Here is a 22,063-nt window from a genome sequence, read left to right as displayed (position 1 = left end):
ATCTGTAAAAGATATATGTAATGCATATAACTGACAAAGTTTTGGTATCCAGAATATATAAAGAATGCCTAAAAACCAATAAGAAAAATACAAACAAATCAGTAGAAAGACAGCAAAACAAAACTGTCAACTCACAAAGGAAAAAGCTCAAAAGGCAATGCACATAGAATGCCCAGTCAATTGCTGATGACAATGTAGAACAGTGGAAACTGAGAGTTCACACTGTACAGTTTTTGTGAGCAACTGGCAACATTAAAACAAGTTGAGTACACATAACTTAATCTTTTTTTTTTTATTTTATTTTATTTTTTCTAAAAAAGAATTTTATTAAAAAAGCACAAATGCAAAGAAATGAACAGAGGAAAATTTATGCGTCGAACCTGGGCTGGTCACTTATGATAATATACATGCTACAATTCCATTCTCCCCAATCATTCCACCTTCACCCTCTCCCACAGAGTCCCAAAGACTGTTCTAAATGCCTATGTCTCTTTTGCAGTTTCTTATACAGGGTTCAGGTTACCATTTTTCTAAATTCCATATATATGCGTTAATATACAGTATTGATGTTCTTCTTTCTGGCTTACTTCACTCTGTATAATTGGCTCCAATTTCATCCACCTCATTAAAACTGATTCAAATGCATTCTTTTTGATGGCTGAGAAATACTCCATTGTGTATATGTACCAAAGCTTTCTTACCCATTCGTCTGCACATGGACATCTAGGTTGCTTCCATGTCCTGGCTATTATAAACAGTGCTGCAATGAACACTGGAGTACATGTGTCTCTTTCAATTCTGGTTTCCTCGGTGTGTATGCCCAGGAGTGCGATCGCTGGATCATATGGCAATTCTATTTCCAGTTTTCTGAGGAATCTCCACACTGTTCTCCATAGTGGCTGTACTAGTTTGCATTCCCACCAACAGTGTAAGAGGGTTCCCTTCTCTCCACACCCTCTCCAGCACTTATTGCATGTAGACTTGTGGATAGCAGCCTACCTTTCTGACTGGTGTGAAATGGTATCTCATTGTGGTTTTGATTTGCATTTCTCTGATTATGAGGGATGTTGAGCATTTTTTCATGTGTTTATTAGCCATCTTTATGTCTTCTTTGGAGAAATGTCTGTTTAGTTCTTTGGCCCATTTTTTGATTGGGTCACTTAGTTTTCTGGAATTAAGCTGCAGGAGCTGCTTGTATAATTTGGAGATTAATCCTTTATCAGTTGCTTCATTTGCTATTATTTTCTCCCATTCTGAAGGCTGTCTTCTCACCTTGCTTAGAGTTTCCTTTGCTGTGCAGAAGCTTTTGATTTTAATTAGGTCCCATTTGTTTATTTTTGCTTTTATTTCCAATATTCTGGGAGGTGGGTCTTGGAGGATCCTGCTGTGATTTATGTCGGAGAGTGTTTTGCCTATGTTCTCCTCTAGGAGTTTTATAGTTTCTGGTCTTACATTTAGATCTTTAGAACACTTCCTAACACCATACACCAAAATAAACTCAAAATGGATTAAAGATCTAAACACATAACTTAATCTTAATCTAGCAATTTCTCTCCTATTTATTGTATATTTTAGAAAAAGTTTCATGCATGTACCCAAGGAGTCACATGGCCACCAGTTTCCTCATCCTGTGTTCATCAATTATTAATTCATCTCCACTGTTTCCTTTGGTGTGGAGCTTCTCTAGTTCTCATCCATCTTTTGGGATGCACTGGGGAAGGTGTGGGGGAAAGATTTTGCACCCTCCAGCTTGCTCTGCTTGTAAGTATTACAGTTAAGAAAGAAGCTTTGTTCCTAACATCATATACAAAAAAAAAGCTCAAAGGGCTTAAAGATCTAAATGTAAGACCATAAACTCCTAGAAGAGAACACAGGCAGGACACTCCTGTGTACAGAAAAGGAAATCATCAATGAAACAACCTACTAAATGGGAGAAATATTTGAAAATGATATGACCAATAAGATATTAATATCCAAAATATATAAATAGCTCATACAACTCAATATAAAAAAAACAATTAAAAATGGACAAAAAACCTAAATAGACATTTTTCCAAAGAAGACAGACAGATGGTTAACAAGCACATGAAAAGCACCCAATATTGACAATTATTAGAGAAATGCAAACCAAAACCACAATGAGATATCACCTCACACCTGTCAGAAGACCACCTGTCACACCCTGGTGGTCCAGGGGTTAGGACTCCATGTTTCCACTGCAGGGGGCACAGGTCTGATCTCTGGTTAGGGAACCAAGATCTTGCATATTGTGCGGCCAAATAAATTTTGAAAAGATCTAAAATATATTACAACATTGTCAAGGAAGCAGAGAAAAGGGAACCCTTGTACACTGTGAGAATGTAAATTGGTACAGCCACAATAGAAAATGTCCACTATACATGTTCGTCAAAAAACCAAAGAACAAAACCATCATATTATCCAGCAGTTCCACTCCTGGTTATATATCCAAAAACAAAAACTCTTACCTTGAAAAGACACATGCACCCCAACGTTCACAGCAACATTATTTACTATAGCCAAGACATGGAAGTAATCCAAATGTCTCTCAACAGATGAATGGATAAAGACAATAAATATTGGATAAAGTAATATTCCATTGATATTAATATTACAATATCAATGGAATATTACTTAGCCATAAAAACAACAAAATTCTGCTATTTGCAACAATGTGGATGGACCTAAATAGTACTATGCTTTGCAAAATTAATCAAACAGAAAAAGACTAATACTGTTATCACTTACAGTGGAAGCTAAAAAATAAGACAAATGTATTTCACAAAGCAGAAAAAAAAAAAAACTTGCTGTGATTTCTTACCTGCCTTTGAGTCACAAATCTGCCACTTCCTAACCATCTAACCAAATTTTAATCTAAGTCTCAATTTCCTCATCTGTTAAGGAGGGCTAATAAAATCCACCTCAAAACTAAGAAACTAATATTGTGCAATACCAATAACGAAGCTATAGATTTTATTTCAATCTCCCCAGTTTTTTCACTAACATCCTTTCCCCCAAATTCAATCCAGGATACCACATTCTATTCAGTTGGTCCTATCTCCTTAGTCTCCTCCTCTTTGAGACAATTCCTCAATCATTCTCTTTCAGGATCCAGGCACTTTTGAAGAGTAACGGTCAAGTATTTTGCTGAATATCCCTCATCATGGGTTTGCCTGATATTTTCACATGATTAAACTGCAGTTACGGATTTTGAGAAAAAGGTAGCACAAAACTGATGAGTCTTATTCATTATATTATACAGAAGGTACATGATATCAACATGCCTTATTGCTGGTGATATTTGGTTACCTAGGTTTTTTTTATTTTGTGGTAATTCATTAAGTTACATACTAAATCATTGCATTTAATATATATATTTGAATACATATTCTTAAGTTGAAGTAACTATATATAGTTATGTATGTATTATATATCACACATATATGTTATATAACAAAACATATAAATGTTTTGCTTAAATGTTTTTAATGAAGCTTAAAAACATAAACCACTGAATAGGGAAAGATATTTTAAGAGTTATAATTGAGAAAGGAATAATTTCTAAAGTATGCAGAGTTTCTACAATCAATAATAAATAGACAACTAATTTTTTTCAATGGGCAAAACACTTGAACCCATATTTCACAAAAGTGGATATCTAATCAGCCAATTGACACATGGAAGAGGCACACAATCTCATTAGTCATCACAGAAAAACATTAAAATCACAAGAAGATACCACCCCATACACCAAACTGGCAAAATTTAAAAGTCAGAAAATATAAGTGTTGGTTTGATTGCAGAGCTACTAAACTCTTCTACACTGCTGGTTAGAGAGTAAATTGGCAAAAGAACTTTGGAAAATAGTATGAATTATCTGTTAAAATTTGATAAATCCTGTGACCAAGCAATTCCACCTTTACAATATACTCAAAACAAACACATATACTTGTACATCAGAATATTTGTACAACAGTTCTTAAAGTGCCTTATTTATATTTGTCAAAAACTGGAAACATCCATCAAATGGATAAACAAATTGTGGTATATTTATACAATGGGACATACACAGCAATAAAAATGAAAAAAAGCACAGCTACACACAACAATGTGAATAAATTTTACAAATACAGTTTTGAATAAAATAAATCAGATGTAAAAAAATACACAGATCACGAACCCATCTGTATGCAGTTCAGAAATAGGCAACACCTAAAGGGGTCTATTTGTAGGAGTTCTAACTATTAAGGACATTACTACAATGAAAATGCAAATAGTGGCTACCTCTTGAGAGGAGGGAGGTTTGTGTGACTTAAAAAGGGGGCTGGGGGCACAGAGAGAGTTTCTGGAGGGTTTCTGGAAATATTATACACTTTTGCCTAAGTAGTGTTACATGGACATTCACTATACTATTTCAAATATATTAAGTTTCAAAACATTTATAAGCGAATTGGGGAAATGTTAACAGTATTATGGAATTGTTGTCCATGTTTTTAGGTGAGATAATGTACTAAGGTTGCGTATTTTATGTGATCTTTCAGCGCGTGCATGTGTGCTCAGTCACTTCCTTCGTGTCTGACTCTTTGCGACCCCATGGACTGTAGCCTGCCAGGCTCCTCTATCCATGGATTTCCCAGGCAAGAATACTGGAGTGGGTTGCTATGCCCTCCTCCAGGGAGTCTTCCAACCCAGGGATTGAACCCGAGTCTCCTGCATTGCAGGTGGATTCTTTACCCATTGAGCCACCTTTTAGAGATGTGTGCCAACATATTTACAGATGAAATATTTGATGTCTTAAGATTTTATTCAAAATAATCTGTGAAAAGTGGAGAGTGGGTCAGAGCACAGACGAAACAAGACTGGTCAAACACATTGATAAACGTCAAAAGAAAGAAATGTGAATAGCAATTGTCTATACTTTGGGTGTAGTTTTTACATTCTATAGGAAAAAGTTTTTTTTTAAAAATTTAAACATACTCAGAGTCTCTCTTCCTCAGATTCATAGACAGGGAGAGACAAAAAATATTAAAGAGGAGATAATTAGGATTAGAAGCACACATATGTTAAAAAAAGGGAGTCTGGCTTTTCTTCCATGGATGAGAAAAAGATAAGTTTACAGAGAGAAAAATAGAGATCTACTGAACTAACAGAAAAGGAAATGGCAGCCCACTCCAGTATTCTTGCCTGGAGAATCCCAGGGACAGAGGAGCCTGGTGGGCTGCCGTCTATGGGGTCGCACAGAGTCAGACATGACTGACGCGACTTAGCAGCAGCAGCAGCAGCAGAAATAACGTCAAGTAAACTCTACCCCATTAGCAGGCTTCCCAGGTGGCTCAGTGGTAAAGCAGGAGACCCAGATTTGATCCCTGAGTCAGGAAGATCTCCTGGAGGAGGAAATGGCAACCCATTCTAGTATTCTCGCTTGAGAAATCCCATGGACAGACGAGTCTGGCTGGCTCCAATCTATGAGGTTGCAAAAGTCAGACACGAATTAGCAACTAAACAACAACGAATCCTATCAGCGAAGTAAGAAGCACGTTCCTCTCCATGAAGGAAGCCCAGGGGGAGACAGACCTGGGTCCTGAAAAGCAAACAGTTTGAACCATCTTCTTTACGGGGATATAAGTAAGTTGGCAAAACGCAAATAGAAGGTAATATTGATAAATTGGTAATGTCATAGTGTCATACCTCTTGGTACTCGAATTTCTTAGTAGGATTCAGACTATGATACAATTCACAAAGATTTCTAAAACTTAGTAATCCAGCATTCTTAGTTTTACCCTTAACTAACAGGTCAGGTCGGAGAAGGCAATGGCAACCCACTCTAGTACTCTTGCCTGGAAAATCCCATGGACGGAGGAGCTGGTAGGCTACAGTCCATGGGGTCACGAAGAGTCAGACACGACTGAGCAACTTCACTTTCACTTTTCACTTTCATGCACTGGAGAAGGAAACGGCAACCCACTCCAGTGTTCTTGCCTGGAGAATCCCAGGGACAGGTGCCTGGTGAGCCGCTGTCTATGGGGTCGCACAGAGTCGGACATGACTGACGTGACTTAGCAGCAGCAACAGGTTAGGTATTCTGAACTTTGTCCCTGGGCTATAAGTCAGCTCTGGTATATGGTCAGATCACCTCTGATTTCCAAAGCTGAAAAACCTGACCTTCTTTATCTTCTGCTAAAGTTAGGGAAATAACTGTTCTAAAGCACAAAAACCTAATCAGTTTCCCTGAGGAGCAAGGACTCTTGAGCTTTGGTTATTTATCACTGGAGCTGTTGTTTTCTTAGAACAGATTTAGGCAATAGATTTAGTAAACCTGAGGAAAGAGCCTCCAATTACATAAGTAAAAGCAAACACATCACCTCAGTTCTTGCTTGTTTGACAAACCACAGTGAATATATGTCTCTGGCAAAATCAAAACTTATCCCTTCATCACATTTTCTACATCCAGAAAATCATTTGTACCACTACAATTATTTCCTTATTATTCAAAGCATGCATGTTTGATGAAAACGTTTCCTAGAGATTTCCCACCATGCTTGAGATATTGTACCGCTATCCAAAACACATCAGTGATCTTTGCAACACACTCCTACGAGGTACACAACTCCCACCAACATCAGCATCCTCTTGACCTATGACCCACTCTTGCATCACCATCTCACACCCAAATTTCACCTCTACCTCCTATCAGAAGTAGCTTACCAGCCATAAGTGCTTTCATCATGTTTTGGACTCTTCCCATGAATCTCATGGAGAAGGAAATGGCAACCCACTCCAGTGTTCTTGCCTGGAGAATCCCAGGGACGGGGGAGCCTGGTGGGCTTCCGTCTATGGGGTCACACAGAGTCGGACACGACTGAAGTGACTTAGCAGCAGCAGCATGAATCTCAGGAGTCTACAAATAACCTCTTTAATTTTTCTCATATCCACAGTGGTCATTGCAACTTCTGAACCCTCAGTTTCCTCATCTATAAAACGAGAGGGCAGATACTGGACTCCAAGATCATTACAAGCTCTGTAATTCCACAGTTCCTCGCTATCTGTGCATGAGGTTAAGCTGAGCGAGTGACTAAGTCAGCTTTGGTTGTCAACTGTCAGTCCAGTCTCTTGTGTCGATGTTCTATACACACCCTAACATTTCCTCATCTGAGGATTCTATAAAGTCTGTGAAGGAAGTTCGGTTTACTTTAACAAGAAGAATCGTTAATATTTTTTGTTTGTTTGCCTTTTTAAGTGGATGAATTACAAGCTTATCTTCGCACTGTAGTGTCTCTGTTCACAACTAGTTCTCATGAGTTTAGTTATGACCAAGAATAAGTGCAGATCTTTATTATCAAAGTGTAGTGGGAATTGTTTAAAATTTATTCTTAGACCAAGCCTTGGACTCCTGGGTTCTCCTTACTACACCTGGGACTATCTGTGGGCATCATCAATTTAAATGCATCCCATGCTGGGTCTCCTATACCACAACACCTTATGCAGTTGAATACGCTCCATTTGGAGTTTTTCTTGTTTACCTCTTACTTACTTTTGGATGCTGTCTCGGGTACAATTTTTGGTAAGTTGAATCAGTGTCACCAAGGTCCAATAAGGAGAACAAAACCCATGCTAGGTGGTTCAATAGAGCTAGAACCTTATAGAAGGAACTATCCAAAAGGAGCTAGAAGCAAAACAGGGGTTTCTGGTGGGAACTAGACCACAAAGGATGAGACCTCCAGGCCAGAACTGGAACCACAGCGGAGACATAGCACTGCTAGATGCAGCGGCAAAGCAGAGAGGAGAGAAACACCTCGGGTTCTCCCCATCCCAAATTCTATTTCTTGCCAACTCCCATTAGCTGAACCTCATCAGAAGGCAGTGGGTGAGGGAACCCAAGCAATGCAAGCAGGCCCTTGGGAGTCAAGGCGGGGAAGGGCAGGGAATGGATCCTAGAGAAAACAAATGAATAACCTGTACAAGTACTAGAAAAGGAAACACAAATAAACAAATCATAGGAAAACGTGTTCAACCGCGTTAGTAATTAGGGAAATGGAACTTTAAAGTACAATCAGATACCATTTCACCTCACACCAAAAATGTTAAAAAGCCAAGTGCTGATGGAAATGTTCAGCAGTGGGAACACATGTGCACATCACTGGGCGTGCAGACTGGAAAGCACACTGACATCATCTAATAATCCTGGTGCTGAATATATCCTGTGCTCCTGCAATTCCATTTCTAAGATTTACCCTCCAGGGAAATCCAGCAATGTGCAGAGGAGTTGTGTACAAAACATTCATAGGAGCATTGCTAGGGACCGCAAACCACCAAGCTAAAACCTACCCTAAATGTCTACTAACAGGAGAATGGGTAAAGTGTGCTTTATTCTTATGATGGCATACCAAAGAAAAATGAATTAACTGTACCCACACACACTAACACAGATGAATGTCACAGGTGAAATTTTGAGCAAAAAAGATAAGTAAGAAAAAACTGTAAATGATCGTATTTACATAAAATTCAAAAACATGCAAAGTTATATATACTGTTTAAGGAATGAATCACATATGGAAAAGTGTAAAGAACAATAATTCAGAGGAGTGTTATTTCTGTGTGGGAGTAAGGCAGAGGCCCACAAGCATAGTTACTCTTTTTTAAGTATGATATATACTTCGTAATTAAAAACATGACTTTAGAGGTCCTAAAAGTTCATCCTCCCTCTCCCTAATTGTAAATGGGGAGAAAATAGCAGTAACAATCACACACATTTATGTAGTCTTGGTACCTTCACCATGGCTACTGACCATGACCAAGTTGTTGATACTGTCTGTGTTGTTTCAGTTTCCACAGTGAAGACAACAGTAATAAATACTAGTGAAATGAGGATAATAGTAACACTTTCATAGAATGATTATTAGCTAATAGAGCACATGGGAAATGCTCCACAAAAGGGCCTGGCACCCAGCAGAAGGCAGATGTCTATTATTTTGCTCACATCATGCATCAGCTTGGAGTGTTCCCCTCTACCTACTATCTACTGAATGGTACTCATCCAAGGCCTGCAGACCCTCCCTTTCATGTGAGCTGATTTCTCCCTCTTTTAAATACTTAGACCTCCTGTTGTCTGAACCATTTATGAGGCATTTACCATGTATTTAAAAGACAAGAGATTTATATGAGCTGAAGAGAAATCAGAGTATCCTATGTATTTATTTATTCATTCATCCTTTATGTGGCATTTATCAGGTATTTATTCTTTTATTCATCCAACATCTCATGGGCGAGGTACTTGGGAACATCAGTTCAGTTCAGTTCAGTCGCTCAGTCGTGTCCGACTCTTTGGTACTTAGGAACATAGAAGTGACTAAAACAAATACAGTCACCACATCCAGGATCCTGTGGCCTGGGGAGGGAGACAGACATTCAACAAATGAGCAGGCATATAATTATTTAATCCGGCTGTTGCTAAGTGCTATCAAGACGAATGTGGGATGCACTGAGAACCTGTCAAAGAGGAAGCTAACCAGCCTGCAGAGTCATGAAAGATTTCGAGGAAATGACATTCAAGTTGAGACTTAAAGGATACACTGTTTCTATTGTCACCATAGACAATAAATACTTGTTTAGGATCTATAACCTGGGTGGAATGTCTATGCACATGTACTTACAGAAAAAAGCAGCTGCAAGAGGTACCACGCTTTAAGTACCAAACAAACAGAATGTACCTTATACAGATGTTTGGAACCCTCAAAGATTAGAGACAATCTTAGAAACATTTTATATAAAACATGAGATTTGAGCAGGGCCTTAACTGGAGAGGTGGAAAACTAAGACAAGGGAGGGAGAAAACAGGCATTCCTGAAGGGGAAAATATAATATATGGGCAGAGCTAGGAAAAGGCAGGACAGATTTAGACAGGTTGCTTGAATCAAGGAGTGACTTAGGAGGTAATTTAAGACAAAAGCTTGGGTCACAGAGGGGCTTGCTTTATCTCACATGGAATATTCTTCCTTTTTTGAAGGAATGACTTTCTTTGAGACTCTCAAAGAAAGCCTTGGACCCCTCTTTATTGAAAAATAAAAAGGAAAAGAAGGAAATTGCTTTCATAAAGCTGCATAGGATTTCAGGGGTTCGCCACAATCCCCCTGAACTTCCATTTAGCGAGCCCGGCTGCAAGCAGGCAGCGCTGAAGGGAAGTGAGTAAAGGGAAGGAGGCATACTTCAAAGCGTTTGGAAGCCTTCGCTTGCCTGAGGGTTGGCAGCGAGGTCAACTGAGAAGCTGCTGCAGGTCAGTGTAAGCTGGAGCTCACACAGCCCTAAACCAACTCCAGGCATTCATTAACAAAGTAAACTAATATTTAGTGAGAGCTCGCTCTGGGACAGGCCTGGTGCTCAGTGTTAACGAAGAAGATCAGATCACTGCTCTCTAGGAGCTCCAAGCTAGACAGGATGAGAAAGGTAAGCAGTCACAGATGTGGAGGGAATCAGAGCAACAACAGATTGCCTAACAAAAAACTTGACACAGCCCATTCCGCAGAGAATCAAGTCAACGTCTTTAAGTTCGAGGCACTTCACAAAGCAGCCACACCTCACCTTTCTGCTGTCATTTTCACTTAGGTCCCAACGACAGCTTCTGTCAACACACACCTACATCCCGCAGGTCAACCACACTAGACTCTTTGACTGTCTTCTGAGACTGTTTTGCCTTTTCCTGCCTCTGTTCTGTCACTATGTTCCTCCCACCAGCTGTGCCTGGTCAAGTGCCTACCTATTACCCATGGCTTCCCTGGTAGCTCAGATGCTGAAGAATCTGCCTGCAATGCAGGAGACCCCACTTCGAACCCTGAGTCGGGAAGATCCCCTGGAAAAGGAAGCGGCAACCCATTCCAGTATTCTTGCCTGGGAAATCCCATGAACAGAGGAGCCTGGCAGGCTACATTTCATAGGGTTGCAAAGAGTTGCGAATGACGTAGCGACAAAACAACAACAAGGCCCAGGTGAGGTGTTGCCTTTGTGGCCTCTCCCTATTCATTCTGCCCTGAGTTAACTGTGCGTGCCTTAGTCTCCCCCAATACTCACTAAGCTGGAGCAGGCAGGGTGTCCTCCTTTGATCCCTTGATGAGATGGGCCCAGTTCCCTGTACTGGCAGGTGCTCAGTATACACACTGAACCTAAAGGCAACGGCCTGGGGGAGAGAACAGGGCCAAGGGAGAGTTGGGAGCCATCAGCCAAGCCTTAGTGGTTGGAATCAGAAAAGGTAAACTTCCTGTTCACTTCCTCCTGGAAGAATTCACCCTTTGGGGAGGGTGGAAGGTCATCCCAGGCACACACCATGCACTTAGTAAATGCAGGTTTAAAAATATAGGATATTCATATCCAGGTAACTCAGATCACTTATTTATGATAGCCATTTATAATGAGAGCTTGGGGCTTCCCAGGTGGCACTAGTGGTAAAGCACCCGCCTGCCAATGGAGGAGAGGTAAGAGACTAGGGTTTGATCCCTGCCTCCGGAAGATTCCATGGAGGAGGCATGGCAACCCACTCCAGTATTCTTGTCTGGAGAATCCCTATGGGCAGAGGGTCTGGCGGGCTACTGCCCATGGGATCTCAAAGGGTCGGATACGACTGAAGCGACTTAGCACACAGGCAACTCAGATCACCCTATTTATGATATCAATTCCCACAAGCCGAGGATAAAGTCTACTCTCACAATGACCAGTTTTGGATACAGACTTCCACACTTCTAGTGGATTATAATTGTTGTTTAATTATTAAGAAAAGAGCTTACTTGTAAAGGCCAAAGAGTTACACGACTTAGTCATCCTTGAAAGTCTTATAGGGTCATTCAAATAGCTCTTGCTTTTAATACTTTAACAAGTGCGGGTGCAACCTCATTGACCTCACCTTTGTTTGCACTATCAGATACTCAGGACGGTGCCAAGGACGACTGAATTCTTTGGCTCGACCACAGTCGCAACAGGATGGGTGCGCATTTCGCTCTTTCGGGTACAAGGGGATGCGGGTGCCTTTCCAGGCCAGCTGCGCGAAAGGAAGAAGCCGTGCCTGACTGAGGTGCGTTAGGCAGACCACCCACCAGGGCGGGGCCAAGTCCCAGGCAGTGCCGCGTCTCCTCAACTTTACTGAAGACGCGGCGGGGCATGCCCCTGGCCCGCTAGTCTGCGCGGTGCTCTGCTCGCCAACCTAGAGGGCAGCCCAGCGCAGGTGCGCAGCGCTCTCCCCGCGCAGTCTTCCCGCCGGGTGTCCGGCCCGCCGCCTCCGGGCCCCGCCCGCCCCGGGGACCCACGACGGGCTGATCCGATTGGCCGAGGGCGGCGGGGGCGGGCCCGGGGCGCCCGGGAGGCCGGGGGTTGGGGGCCAAGGCGGCGGAGGGCTGACCCGGCGCACCCGGAGGGCTGGGTGCCGCGTGCCCCCGGAGACCCGACCGAAGCGCCGGGGCCGGCTCAGGATGAGGACGCGCTGGGCGAGCCCTCGCCGTGCGGCGGAGCTGCTCGTGCTGCTCCTCCCGGGCTTCGCGCTGGTGGAGCCCTCTGGCAGCTCAGGTAACCGCGGGCGCGTCCGCCGGCCGGCCGGGCCGGGCCCTCGACGCCGCCGGCTCGGCCGACTGTTCTCGTCTCGGGTTCGGGCTGCGCGCCGGGGTCCTGGCACCTCTGCTGGACAAGTGAGCGGAAGGGAGGTGCGGGGAGAAGGCGCTCCGTTACCCTCGGGAGTCCTAGAGGAGCCCGGGGTGGGGCGAGGACGCGCAGGGCTTTTCTCGTGCGGAGGGCCTGGAGTCCACCGTAGGGGAGGCACCCAGAGGGTCTTTTCTGGACGAGTCTCCCGCGCCTTCCTCGTCCTTTCCTCTAAGATCTTGCTTCGCTAGGGTTTAGGGCTTCTCAACAGCCCGCTCACCCTCCCACCCGCCTCACGCCGCATCCCGCCGTCGCGGCCCTCCTTCGCCCCTCGGTCACCTTGGGCACTCAGGGTCAAGAGGAGCTTTCCACCCACAGCGCCAGAATGAAACAGCGATTCTCCGACTTCAGCCTGCTCGTGGTGCCCGTCAAAAAGCCATGTCTCCTACAGTGACTATGGCCAAGACTCTGATATGATGCCCTCCCCCAGTGCCTCGAGCAGCGACTCTTTCTTCTAATTGGATTATCGGGCTCCAAACGTTTACCCCACCCCCGACCCCAGAGCCGAAGTTCCCGCAGTGGAGCCCAGGTTGCTTGCCCAGAGACCGCTTGCCTCTCACTTGAGAAGCCGGACGAGGAGCAGACACCCTTCGCCGATGTTCTGAGTAGTGCCTGCCCCACCCCCACCCCTTGGCAGCACCCGGAGTTTGCCTTTAATCTTTCTGCCTTGGCAAAAGGTGTGCTGAGGACTTTCTTTCTTAGTCTGGTTGCTTCATAGGCAATTAGTGAACTGTCCCCACCTACCACTTCTGTCATCATGTCAGAATGAGGAAGTAAAAGATGGTCAAGGGAGTTTTTGAAAAACTTCAGTTTGCTTGTGGTATTTACTTTCTTTGCAGTTAGACTGAGTTACTGTCTGATTGTTCAGATCACGAGTAGCATCATCTTATCTATGTCAAGAACTTTATCGCTGATCTTGTTTTGATTCAGCCTTCTGCATTCTTCTTTGATTCCCCATATTGGAAACTACCAAAAGGCCTTTATTGCTGTGAGAATTCTGTTCTGCTTGCCCCCATAATCCAGGGAGAAAATGATCATGGCAGCAGCTAACTGTAGTGGAAACGCACTAGCCTTTCAATCACTAAACTTGGTTTCCATGTTCATGTGCTTTATCTCTTTTGTCTCCCCCATAGAACTCAAGATTTTCTTAATTTCTGCAGTCTCTGCAATTCCTGGCCTCTCTCATCAACCAAGAGCAAAGAGCACTAACTTAATGCCATTCTTCTTGCAGGAGGTTCTCAAAGATGTTTGTTTTCCTGCACCCTTCCCCACCTTGAGCACCTGCTCTGGTCAGACTTGTGGCCCTATTGAGGGAAGCACTGGAATTTTGAAACCTCAGCCACTTGGGTAGCTTGTTTGGCACTATGTCAGCTTCATGATGCTGGTGATGGTATGTGCTTCATCACATGTATGCCGCTAGGTTTGTACAGGAGGTCTCCAATACTCAGATGCAGGGGAAGTACTTCTGTGTCCTTGGGAGGATGCCAATTGCTTAGTTAGCTTTTTTGCCACCTTGGAGGGCTAGCACCTTGAAGTACACTAATTTTTCAGAGACTCCTGAGGTTTTCATCAGCCCACACCACCCAATCTGAATTCCATGACTTTCTGACTCCTAGTACATTGCTCTGGACCCAACCATCACTTTAGGACTGCTTTTGAATTGGCAAGTCCAGACTTCTGGGTCTCTCCTAGTGTACACTCTTCATATATAGTAGCAGCTCCACGAAATGCTTAACAGTGTGGGCTCAGGAAGTTCCCCTAAAACTAAAAAAGTTGCAATCTTCATCCTTCTTGCCTTCCCAAACCATCTCCTCTCCATGTGGAGTTGAGTTATAAAATGTTGAGGTCCAGTTTCCCTTTGGAATGTGCAGAGCTCTTTGGTTTGGGTTTTGTAACGCAGGAGTTACTTAACAATCAGACAGTAAGAAAGAGCTTTCCTGCCATGGTCTAAAAATTCATTTTCAATTTATGATAATGTATGTAGCTATTTCCCCTTAAACACCAGTAGAATGTTTATATAAAATGAAACATTTAAAAAACTGCTCTAGGGATGATGAGGTGATGAGTCTTCTTTTCATCAACCTCTGTCTTTTAGACTTGTCCCAATATTGTATTTGTAGGTAAATATTAAAATTCCCTTTAGAGCCAGTATAAAGTGAATAAGATGCAATATAAGGCTGTCAGTAAAGAATCTGTTTTATAAATTGCTCTGTAATCACCATTTCAAAGTGTAATACATTTCTGATATATTTCATAGACCCTTATTTAACAAATTTTTAAAATTATTTTCACATTTTTCAGATCTCCCCCACCCCAACCTACTTTCCCAATAGGGTCACAAGACTGGAGCAGACTGAACAGCTTCTTTGTAAGGGTAAAGAAAGATATAAGGAACTATCATGAGACTGCAAGACTCTCCCTAGGTTATATATTATGTATGAATGGTTGCAGATTATATATGAAGGCTAATAACAAGTTTCCTTAAATCATATCAATAATTAATGTATTAGCTAAGTGATCACTATAGGTGTCAAGCATTGATATTACATATGTGGTTAAAAGATAGGTTTAGAATGAGACAAGTATCTACAATCATAGATGTTAGAAGCTTGGCAACTCCTTTTCAACATAGCTACTCCACATCTCTCCTATAGTCAGTCTTTCAGAATTTCTACAACCTTGTTAAGTCCATGGGTGTCCTAGAAGTTACACCTATATTAAATGAAAGTGAAAGCATTAGTCATTCAGTCATGTCTGACTCATGGAACCCTCTCCTGTAGTCCATGGAACTCTCCAGGCACGAATACTGGAGTGGAGAGCCATTCCCTTCTCCAGGGAATCTTCCTGACCTAGGGATTAAATCTTCCTGTCCCTGGATCTCCTACAGTGCAGGTGGATTCTTTACTGTCTGAGTTACCAGGGAAGCAAATGGGAAAGGGTAAGGGTTTTTTCTCTTCCAGAGTGCTTGTAAGGCAGCACTGCCACCTAAGTGCACATGCCCAGTACAGATGAGATTCAAATGACCTAAAATGGTGCTGGCATGACGTAATGAAGCTGTGGACGTCTGTTCAAGAACAGTATGCAGCGGCCTTAGCAGAGACCTGTAAAACCTGCAAGGCTAGGAAAACTGAATTAGTGGGAGCATAGGGTGTTAGCACTGGAAGTAACTTAGATTTTTATACTCTGCTGCTTTCATCTCACATTTGGAGATGAGAAGACCCTGGGGAGATTAACTGAATTCCCCAAGGTGTCCCAGCTAACCAGCAGCAGAGCTTGAGCTTCAGTCTAGGACCCCTAACTCCTTATTCTACTGCTTTCGCCACTGTTCTAAGTGCTGTAACTAATCCACTGGATTCTGCAAAGGCAACTTGGAAAATCTTGGGTCAAAGAGCACAGAGCAAAGTGTCCAGGAAGGAGAGCAGGGAGATTACAGAGCAGGAGAGGGGAAAGCCAGCCGGGGTGCACTGCCCACTCTCCCGCAGAAGCCGACTTCTTTGTTTCTGCTACAGAACCTGATACTTTGGTGCACAGGAGAGGTGAGAGGGAATAGATTGGCAAAGAGTTACATCATGGTCTGATATCTTCTAAGATAATATGTTTTCCTTTTTTTTTGGCTAACTGTCTGCCCAAATTATGTCCGTAAGACAGGAAACAGCAGAGTGATGTCAAAGAAGAGTGAGGGATGGAAGCTGCTATTCAAACAGATCTAACTGAAATGCTCAGCAGTATTTTACAACAGCGACTTGAAAGTGGAAATAGCTTCAGGTTTTAAAGGACTTTGCTCTTTGGTTCCTGTTGTTTCTCTTGGTGCTGCTGCTAAGTCGCTTCAGTCGTGTCCGACTCTGTGTGACCCCATAGATGGCAGCCCACCAGGCTCCCCTGTCCCTGGGATTTTCCAGGCAAGAACACTGGAGTGGGTTGCCATTGCCTTCTCCAATGTGTGAAAGTGAAAAGTGAAAGTGAAGTCGCTCAGTCGTGTCCAACTAGTAGCGACCCCACGGACTGTAGCCTACCAGGCTCCTCTGTCCATGGGATTTTCCAGGCAAGAGTACTGGAGTGGCTTGCCATTGCCTTCTCTGCTTGGTGCTGCTATTGCTATTTAAAACAAGCAAAACTTCTGTCTGAAGTTCAAACTGGAATTGAACTTAATCATATAGGTGTTATTTGCATAGTGAAATTTCCCCTCCAGTCCTTAGTATAAGAATTTTTAACTCTGCAAGCCTATGAATTATTATTAGAAAAGGTGTTTAGTATTAGTAAAACCACTGAATGTGACACTGGCATCAAAATGAAAGTACCTTTTGGGAACTAAAATTTTACAGCTCCTTCTCCAGAACCCTTTGGTTCCTTGACAAAGATTACTTAAACATTTGTCTAAACTGCTTCAGGTCATCAACATGTTCTGTGCTATACCTTCACAAAATGTTTCTTTGTAAAAGCACTGACCACATTGTACTATTGTAATTTGCTATAACAGATGTGAATGTTGCTCTACAGACTCAGGTGTGCAAGAAACACTGCACTACTTTGTTTTCATAAAATCAAGTTAAATTTCATTCTGAGGTCCTATTCTACCAGGTTAACAGAAATTCAGTTTCTGTCACTACTGAGGTCTTCCCCAACTCATACACAACTGCCCAGGGAACACTCAGGGAGATCCCGCCCTTTGCTCAGCTCATGCTGGTTACTTCTGAGTTTCCCCTTGTCCAGACCTACTGGGTCTTGAATTCTGTGAGTCAGGTGGTTCCTGGAGCTCAGGTTTTACCTCCCTGGGTAATACAGATGGTCAGTCCCCGCATCCCTTCTGCAGGGGCTTCCTGTCACCTCCTGGAGGTGTGACAGTGGAGCTGGCCACAGGTCTCCGTACACTCAGAACCCAGACCTCCATTGCCTCTTATCCCTTTATCCCACTTTTATACCCTGTCTCCTCTCAGACACATTAATGTCATGTAATAATTACCTTGCTGTAGTAGCCGAAGTGCAATCTGGACAGAATTGTGTCCTGAAAAAGCTCAGGATATTTTTCATTGACTAGAGGCCACTTATCTAAAGAAGCTCTAAGGAACTTCTTCATCTCATTAAATAAGGAGGAGATCTCACTCAATGACAATAACAAATATGTATACTATTCTGAGTGTTTTGCATGTATGAGCTCATTTTATCCTCACATCCACCCTGTGAAGTACTGTTTTACAAAGGAGAAAGCTGATGCGCAGCAGGTAAATGACGCCCTGATCACATGGCCAATAAGTAGCGGAGCAAAATATTAATATAAAGCCAAGCACACTGGCCCCAGAGCCCACGCTCTTAATCCTACACTGAACTGCCTTTCTGGCCACCACTGTCCTCCAACCTTGTGTAGAACATTACAGTTTATACAGCTGGGAGGATGTTAACAGTCTGGGGGTGCTCAGACTCACTCTCCTTAGCAAGCGGGGCCAAGGCACATTGGCCACATAATTCAAAATCCTGAAATGTCTTTTCTTCCTGTCTTGTCTCAGGTAATGATCCATTCACCATCGTCAATGAAAACACAGGCAAGTGCATCACTCCGCTAAATGACTGGATAGTGGCAAAGGACTGTGACGAAACCAAGGACATGTTGTGGAAGTGGGTGTCCCAGCATCGGCTCTTTCATTTGCAGTCCCAGAAGTGTCTTGGCCTAGATATTACCAAACCCACAGATTCCTTGAGAATGTTCAGCTGCGACTCCAGTGCCATGCTGTGGTGGAAATGTGAGCATCACTCTCTCTACGGGGCTGCCCAGTACCAGTTGGCTCTGAAGGGTGGACACGCCATAGCAAGTACAAATTCATCGGATGTCTGGAAGAAAGGAGGCTCAGAGGAAAACTTGTGTGCCCAGCCTTACCATGGTGAGTACTGGGGAGGGACTCTGACTTATTTGCTGCTGTATTTGGTGCCAGTGGCCTTGAATGTGTATCTCTGATCACACTTAGAGTCATACACTGGTGAGTCAAGTGAACTGGCCTCTACTTCCAGGCACTGAGTAGTAACGTTGAGCTGCTTCTATGAGGTCAGTGTTATTTGCCCACATTTGAACTGTGGTGCTGGAGAAGACTCTTGAGAGTCCCTTGGACTGCAAGGAGATCCAACCAGTCCATTCTAAAGGAGATCAATCCTGGGTGTTCATTGGAAGGACTGATGCTAAAGCTGAAACTCCAATAGTTTGGCCACCTCATGCGACGAGTTGACTCACTGGAAAAGACTCTGATGCTGGGAAGGATTGGGGGCGGGAGAAGAAGGGGACGACAGAGAATGAGATGGCTGGATGGCATCACCAACTCGATGGACATGAGTTTGAGTGAACTCCGGGAGTTGGTGATGGACAGGGAGGCCTGGCGTGCTGTGATTCATGGGATCGCAAAGAGTCGGACACGACTGAGTGACTGAACTGAACTGTCGCAAAGAGTCGGACACGACTGAGTGACTGAACCGAACTGAACAGGGAAGGGTAGGAGAAGTTAGGTGCCTTGTCAGAGGTCTCACAGCCGTTCTGTGGCACCCGGGGATTTGAAATCTCTCTGATGCCTGAGCATATGTACTTTCCATGATTACATCCTGAATTCTAGAGAAAAGAAACTGTTAGAGTAACCGGAAGTCCCCTACACAGGATAAAAGTCAAATAACCTAATAAGGTTGACTCTATTCCAAGGTAAAATGAAGAAGAAGAAAGAGGAAAAGAAAAAAGGAAGTGAATTTTTTTTTTGTCTGCAGATTTGTATATAATGGAAAAACTTTATGAGTATTATGTGGCTTTATTTTTTATTTTGGCATGGCTATCACACTGTATTTATGGTTCAGTATTATAAGAGTGGACTTTTTCCTCAGTTGTCTCCAAAATAGGTATATGAATACAAATCTTCCTCTACTTACAGTGTTGTTTTGTCCCAATAAACCCATCATAAATTGAAAATATCATAAGTTGAAAATGCATTTAATACACTTGTAATGAATTTCATAACTTAGCCTGGCCTGCCTTAAATGTGCTCAGAATGCTTACATTAGCCTTCAGTTGGGAAAAGCCACCTAAAACAAAGCCTGGCCTATTTTATACTAACGTGTTGAATACCTCAGGTAGTTTATTGAATACAGTACTGAAAGTGAAAACCAGAATGGTTGTATGTCAGTTGTTTACCCTCATGACTGTGTGGCTGACCAGTATCTGTGGCTGCCGCTGCCCAGCATCAGAGAGAGGACTGTACCATATATTGCTAGCCCAGGAAATTATCAAAATTCAAAGTACAGTTGCACTGACTAGGTATCACTTTCATACCATCACAAAGTCAAAAAGTTGTATGTCATACCATCGTACGTCTGGAACTGTCTGCTTTGCCTTTGGGGGCACTGATCATGACCTTTGAGTCTAGAGACTTAGTTATAATGAATTTTTGAGTTTAAAAAGAAAGAGTAGATTCATCTTTTAAACCTCCAAATGTAAATTAGCTCTCATGCAAGCAAATCTTTTTCCATTATGTTGCTCTAAATTAAATCAAATGTTGAATGTGTGGGTATCTATGCACATTTATATATGTTTCATTATATTATCTTTGTCTTAATTGTTATCTCATGTATGCTCTTCTTTGTAAATTTACATAGCTTTACAGAGATTTTTTTCCCTCTTCTCTTAAGCTAAATTTGGCCTCCCATCTTTTTTGTACCTGAACAGGTTTTTCTCCTAGAGGAACCACCTCTTTCCATTTCCTAGTGAGGGTGCAGCAGCTTCTGAGATGTCAGGTTCTGCTGTTATGTGAAATGTCAGAGAATCAGAGATGGGGTTTTCCTTTTCTTCAGTCCTCGAGTAGTTGAAAAGTCTGCTTCTGCTAGCCACCTTCCTCCTAATCTTAAAAAGCAGTTACTTTTTGGATACCACTTTAAAAATGGCAAGCTTAAATTTTGTGCTGTAAAAGCCTTTCTCTCACTTGGCAGCCAAGAGAAAACATGGAACCAAGCAAATTGCCTTTTGAACTGGATTTAACTGGTTTCATTGTATTTGTTCAAAGATCAGAAACAATAATTTTCTTGGCTGGGCTCCTTCTGTCTTCTGCTCCTAACTGAGGGACATAGTTGTAATTATAAATTCCCTCAGTCCCCCAAATGCCTTCGTTTCAATATAACTAGCTTTCTTTATAATCCTATGTGTTTTATGCATTTATATTTTTCTGAGAAGGGGCTCACATGCTTCACATGACTGCCGAAGTTATCAGTGGCACAAAAAAGGTTAAAAACCCACCTAGGGCATCACCCCAGAGAAAGCTGAACAGTGCTCACCAGCAGGAGCCCACAGGCTGTATTTGACCTTACCAAATACAGTATTTTAAACACTAAATATCCAACTAAGAAACTTAGAAATTCCTAAGACAAAATGCATGTAGTCCTGACTTATCAACATGTATCTTGAGTTTTCATTTGCATTGATGCCAGGGCCAAACTTGCCTCTTCTCCATTCCTCTCCAGGTGACTGGTACGATCCAAGTTGCACGTCAGGAATCCACAAGTCACCCTAGAGTTCCTCTGCTCTTCTCTCCCACCAGTCAAATACTAAGTCCTGGCAATTTTCCTCTTTTAAAATTTTGTAGTCCCTTCCTGTTCTTGGGTTGGAGACTGCTGTCTTAAGTTAGAGACTTTCTTTAGGTGTGCTCTCTCAAACTTCTCATGTTGGACCCCGCTCCCTCCTTCTTGTCTAATTGTACAGAATAAGAAAGATAAGATACCAGAGGCCAACAAAGTGAAGTTTAAGGTAACCCAGCTTGTTACGGCAAAGCTAAGGCTCAAAACCAGGATGACATACCCCAAATATAGCTTCTTTACTTTTCCCTTGGCTTCTGCTATATAACTGTTTTGCTTCTAATATAAAAACATTTATCTGTCATTATGTTCTGGGTTGCCTCTCTCCTCACCCCCGTCCTGTGTGAGCCATGCTCCTCTCAGAAAAATTTTAGCTGTATAAATTTGATGAATTAATTGCTCTTGACTGGCATCCACATATGCATTTATATCATTAAGATATCTTGGCCTCATTAGCATGCCTCAAGTTTTGAATGTTTGGTGAATCACGCAGAGGAAATAGACTTTCAGTGGTGTGGAACCTGTAGAAGTGTCTGAATTCTAAGCAACTTAGAAGTCTGCCAAGCTCTTTAAATATTGAAGCTGTTTTTTTCTTTTGCTACCAAAGAGGTTAATGTTAATTTTCTATATAAGCATCTCATCTCACAGATGTGTGCATATTGCAGAATAAGCTGTGGTTTTAAGGCTGCTATCATCGGAAATTCATACATTCAAAGGGTATCTTAGGAAAGCCTGCCTCTCTGGGGAGACCTTTGGGACTTAAGAGGTCCAATAACATCAAAGAATG

At 42.6% G+C, this 22,063-nt stretch overlaps 1 protein-coding gene and 1 long non-coding RNA gene across 6 annotated transcripts in view; one reads left to right on the top strand and one right to left on the bottom strand.

The window, feature by feature from the left end:
• Positions 1-9,266: 9,266 nt before the first annotated feature.
• On the bottom strand, positions 9,267-12,034 carry LOC148778575 (uncharacterized). The gene is made up of 3 exons (XR_016035667.1): positions 11,906-12,034; positions 11,080-11,185; positions 9,267-9,403 (listed from the first exon to the last, which is right to left on the bottom strand). It is a non-coding gene; the product is annotated as an uncharacterized LOC148778575 (long non-coding RNA).
• The window catches only part of LOC129537730 (CD302 antigen), a 126,787-nt gene continuing 116,703 nt past the window's right edge, over positions 11,980-22,063 (top strand). For 4 of the 5 annotated variants that reach the window (XM_055397455.2, XM_088829630.1, XM_055397454.2 and 1 more), the window contains exons 1-2: positions 12,329-12,561; positions 18,192-18,563. In XM_055397455.2, coding sequence (XP_055253430.2) covers positions 12,468-12,561; positions 18,192-18,563 — 466 coding nt within the window. In that variant the 5' untranslated portion in view covers positions 12,329-12,467. Of the gene's footprint in view, positions 12,074-12,328; positions 12,562-18,191; positions 18,564-22,063 lie in introns of those variants that run through there. The other variant, XM_055397453.2, reaches the window with a different exon arrangement.

Source organism: Moschus berezovskii, chromosome 2, assembly GCF_049115385.1.
Source record: "Moschus berezovskii isolate FMDL1 chromosome 2, NW_MosBer_1.0, whole genome shotgun sequence".
Lineage (NCBI taxonomy): Eukaryota > Metazoa > Chordata > Mammalia > Artiodactyla > Moschidae > Moschus > Moschus berezovskii.
The sequence above is the reverse complement of the archived record's forward strand: the minus strand, read 5'-3'. Positions and strand labels throughout refer to the sequence as shown.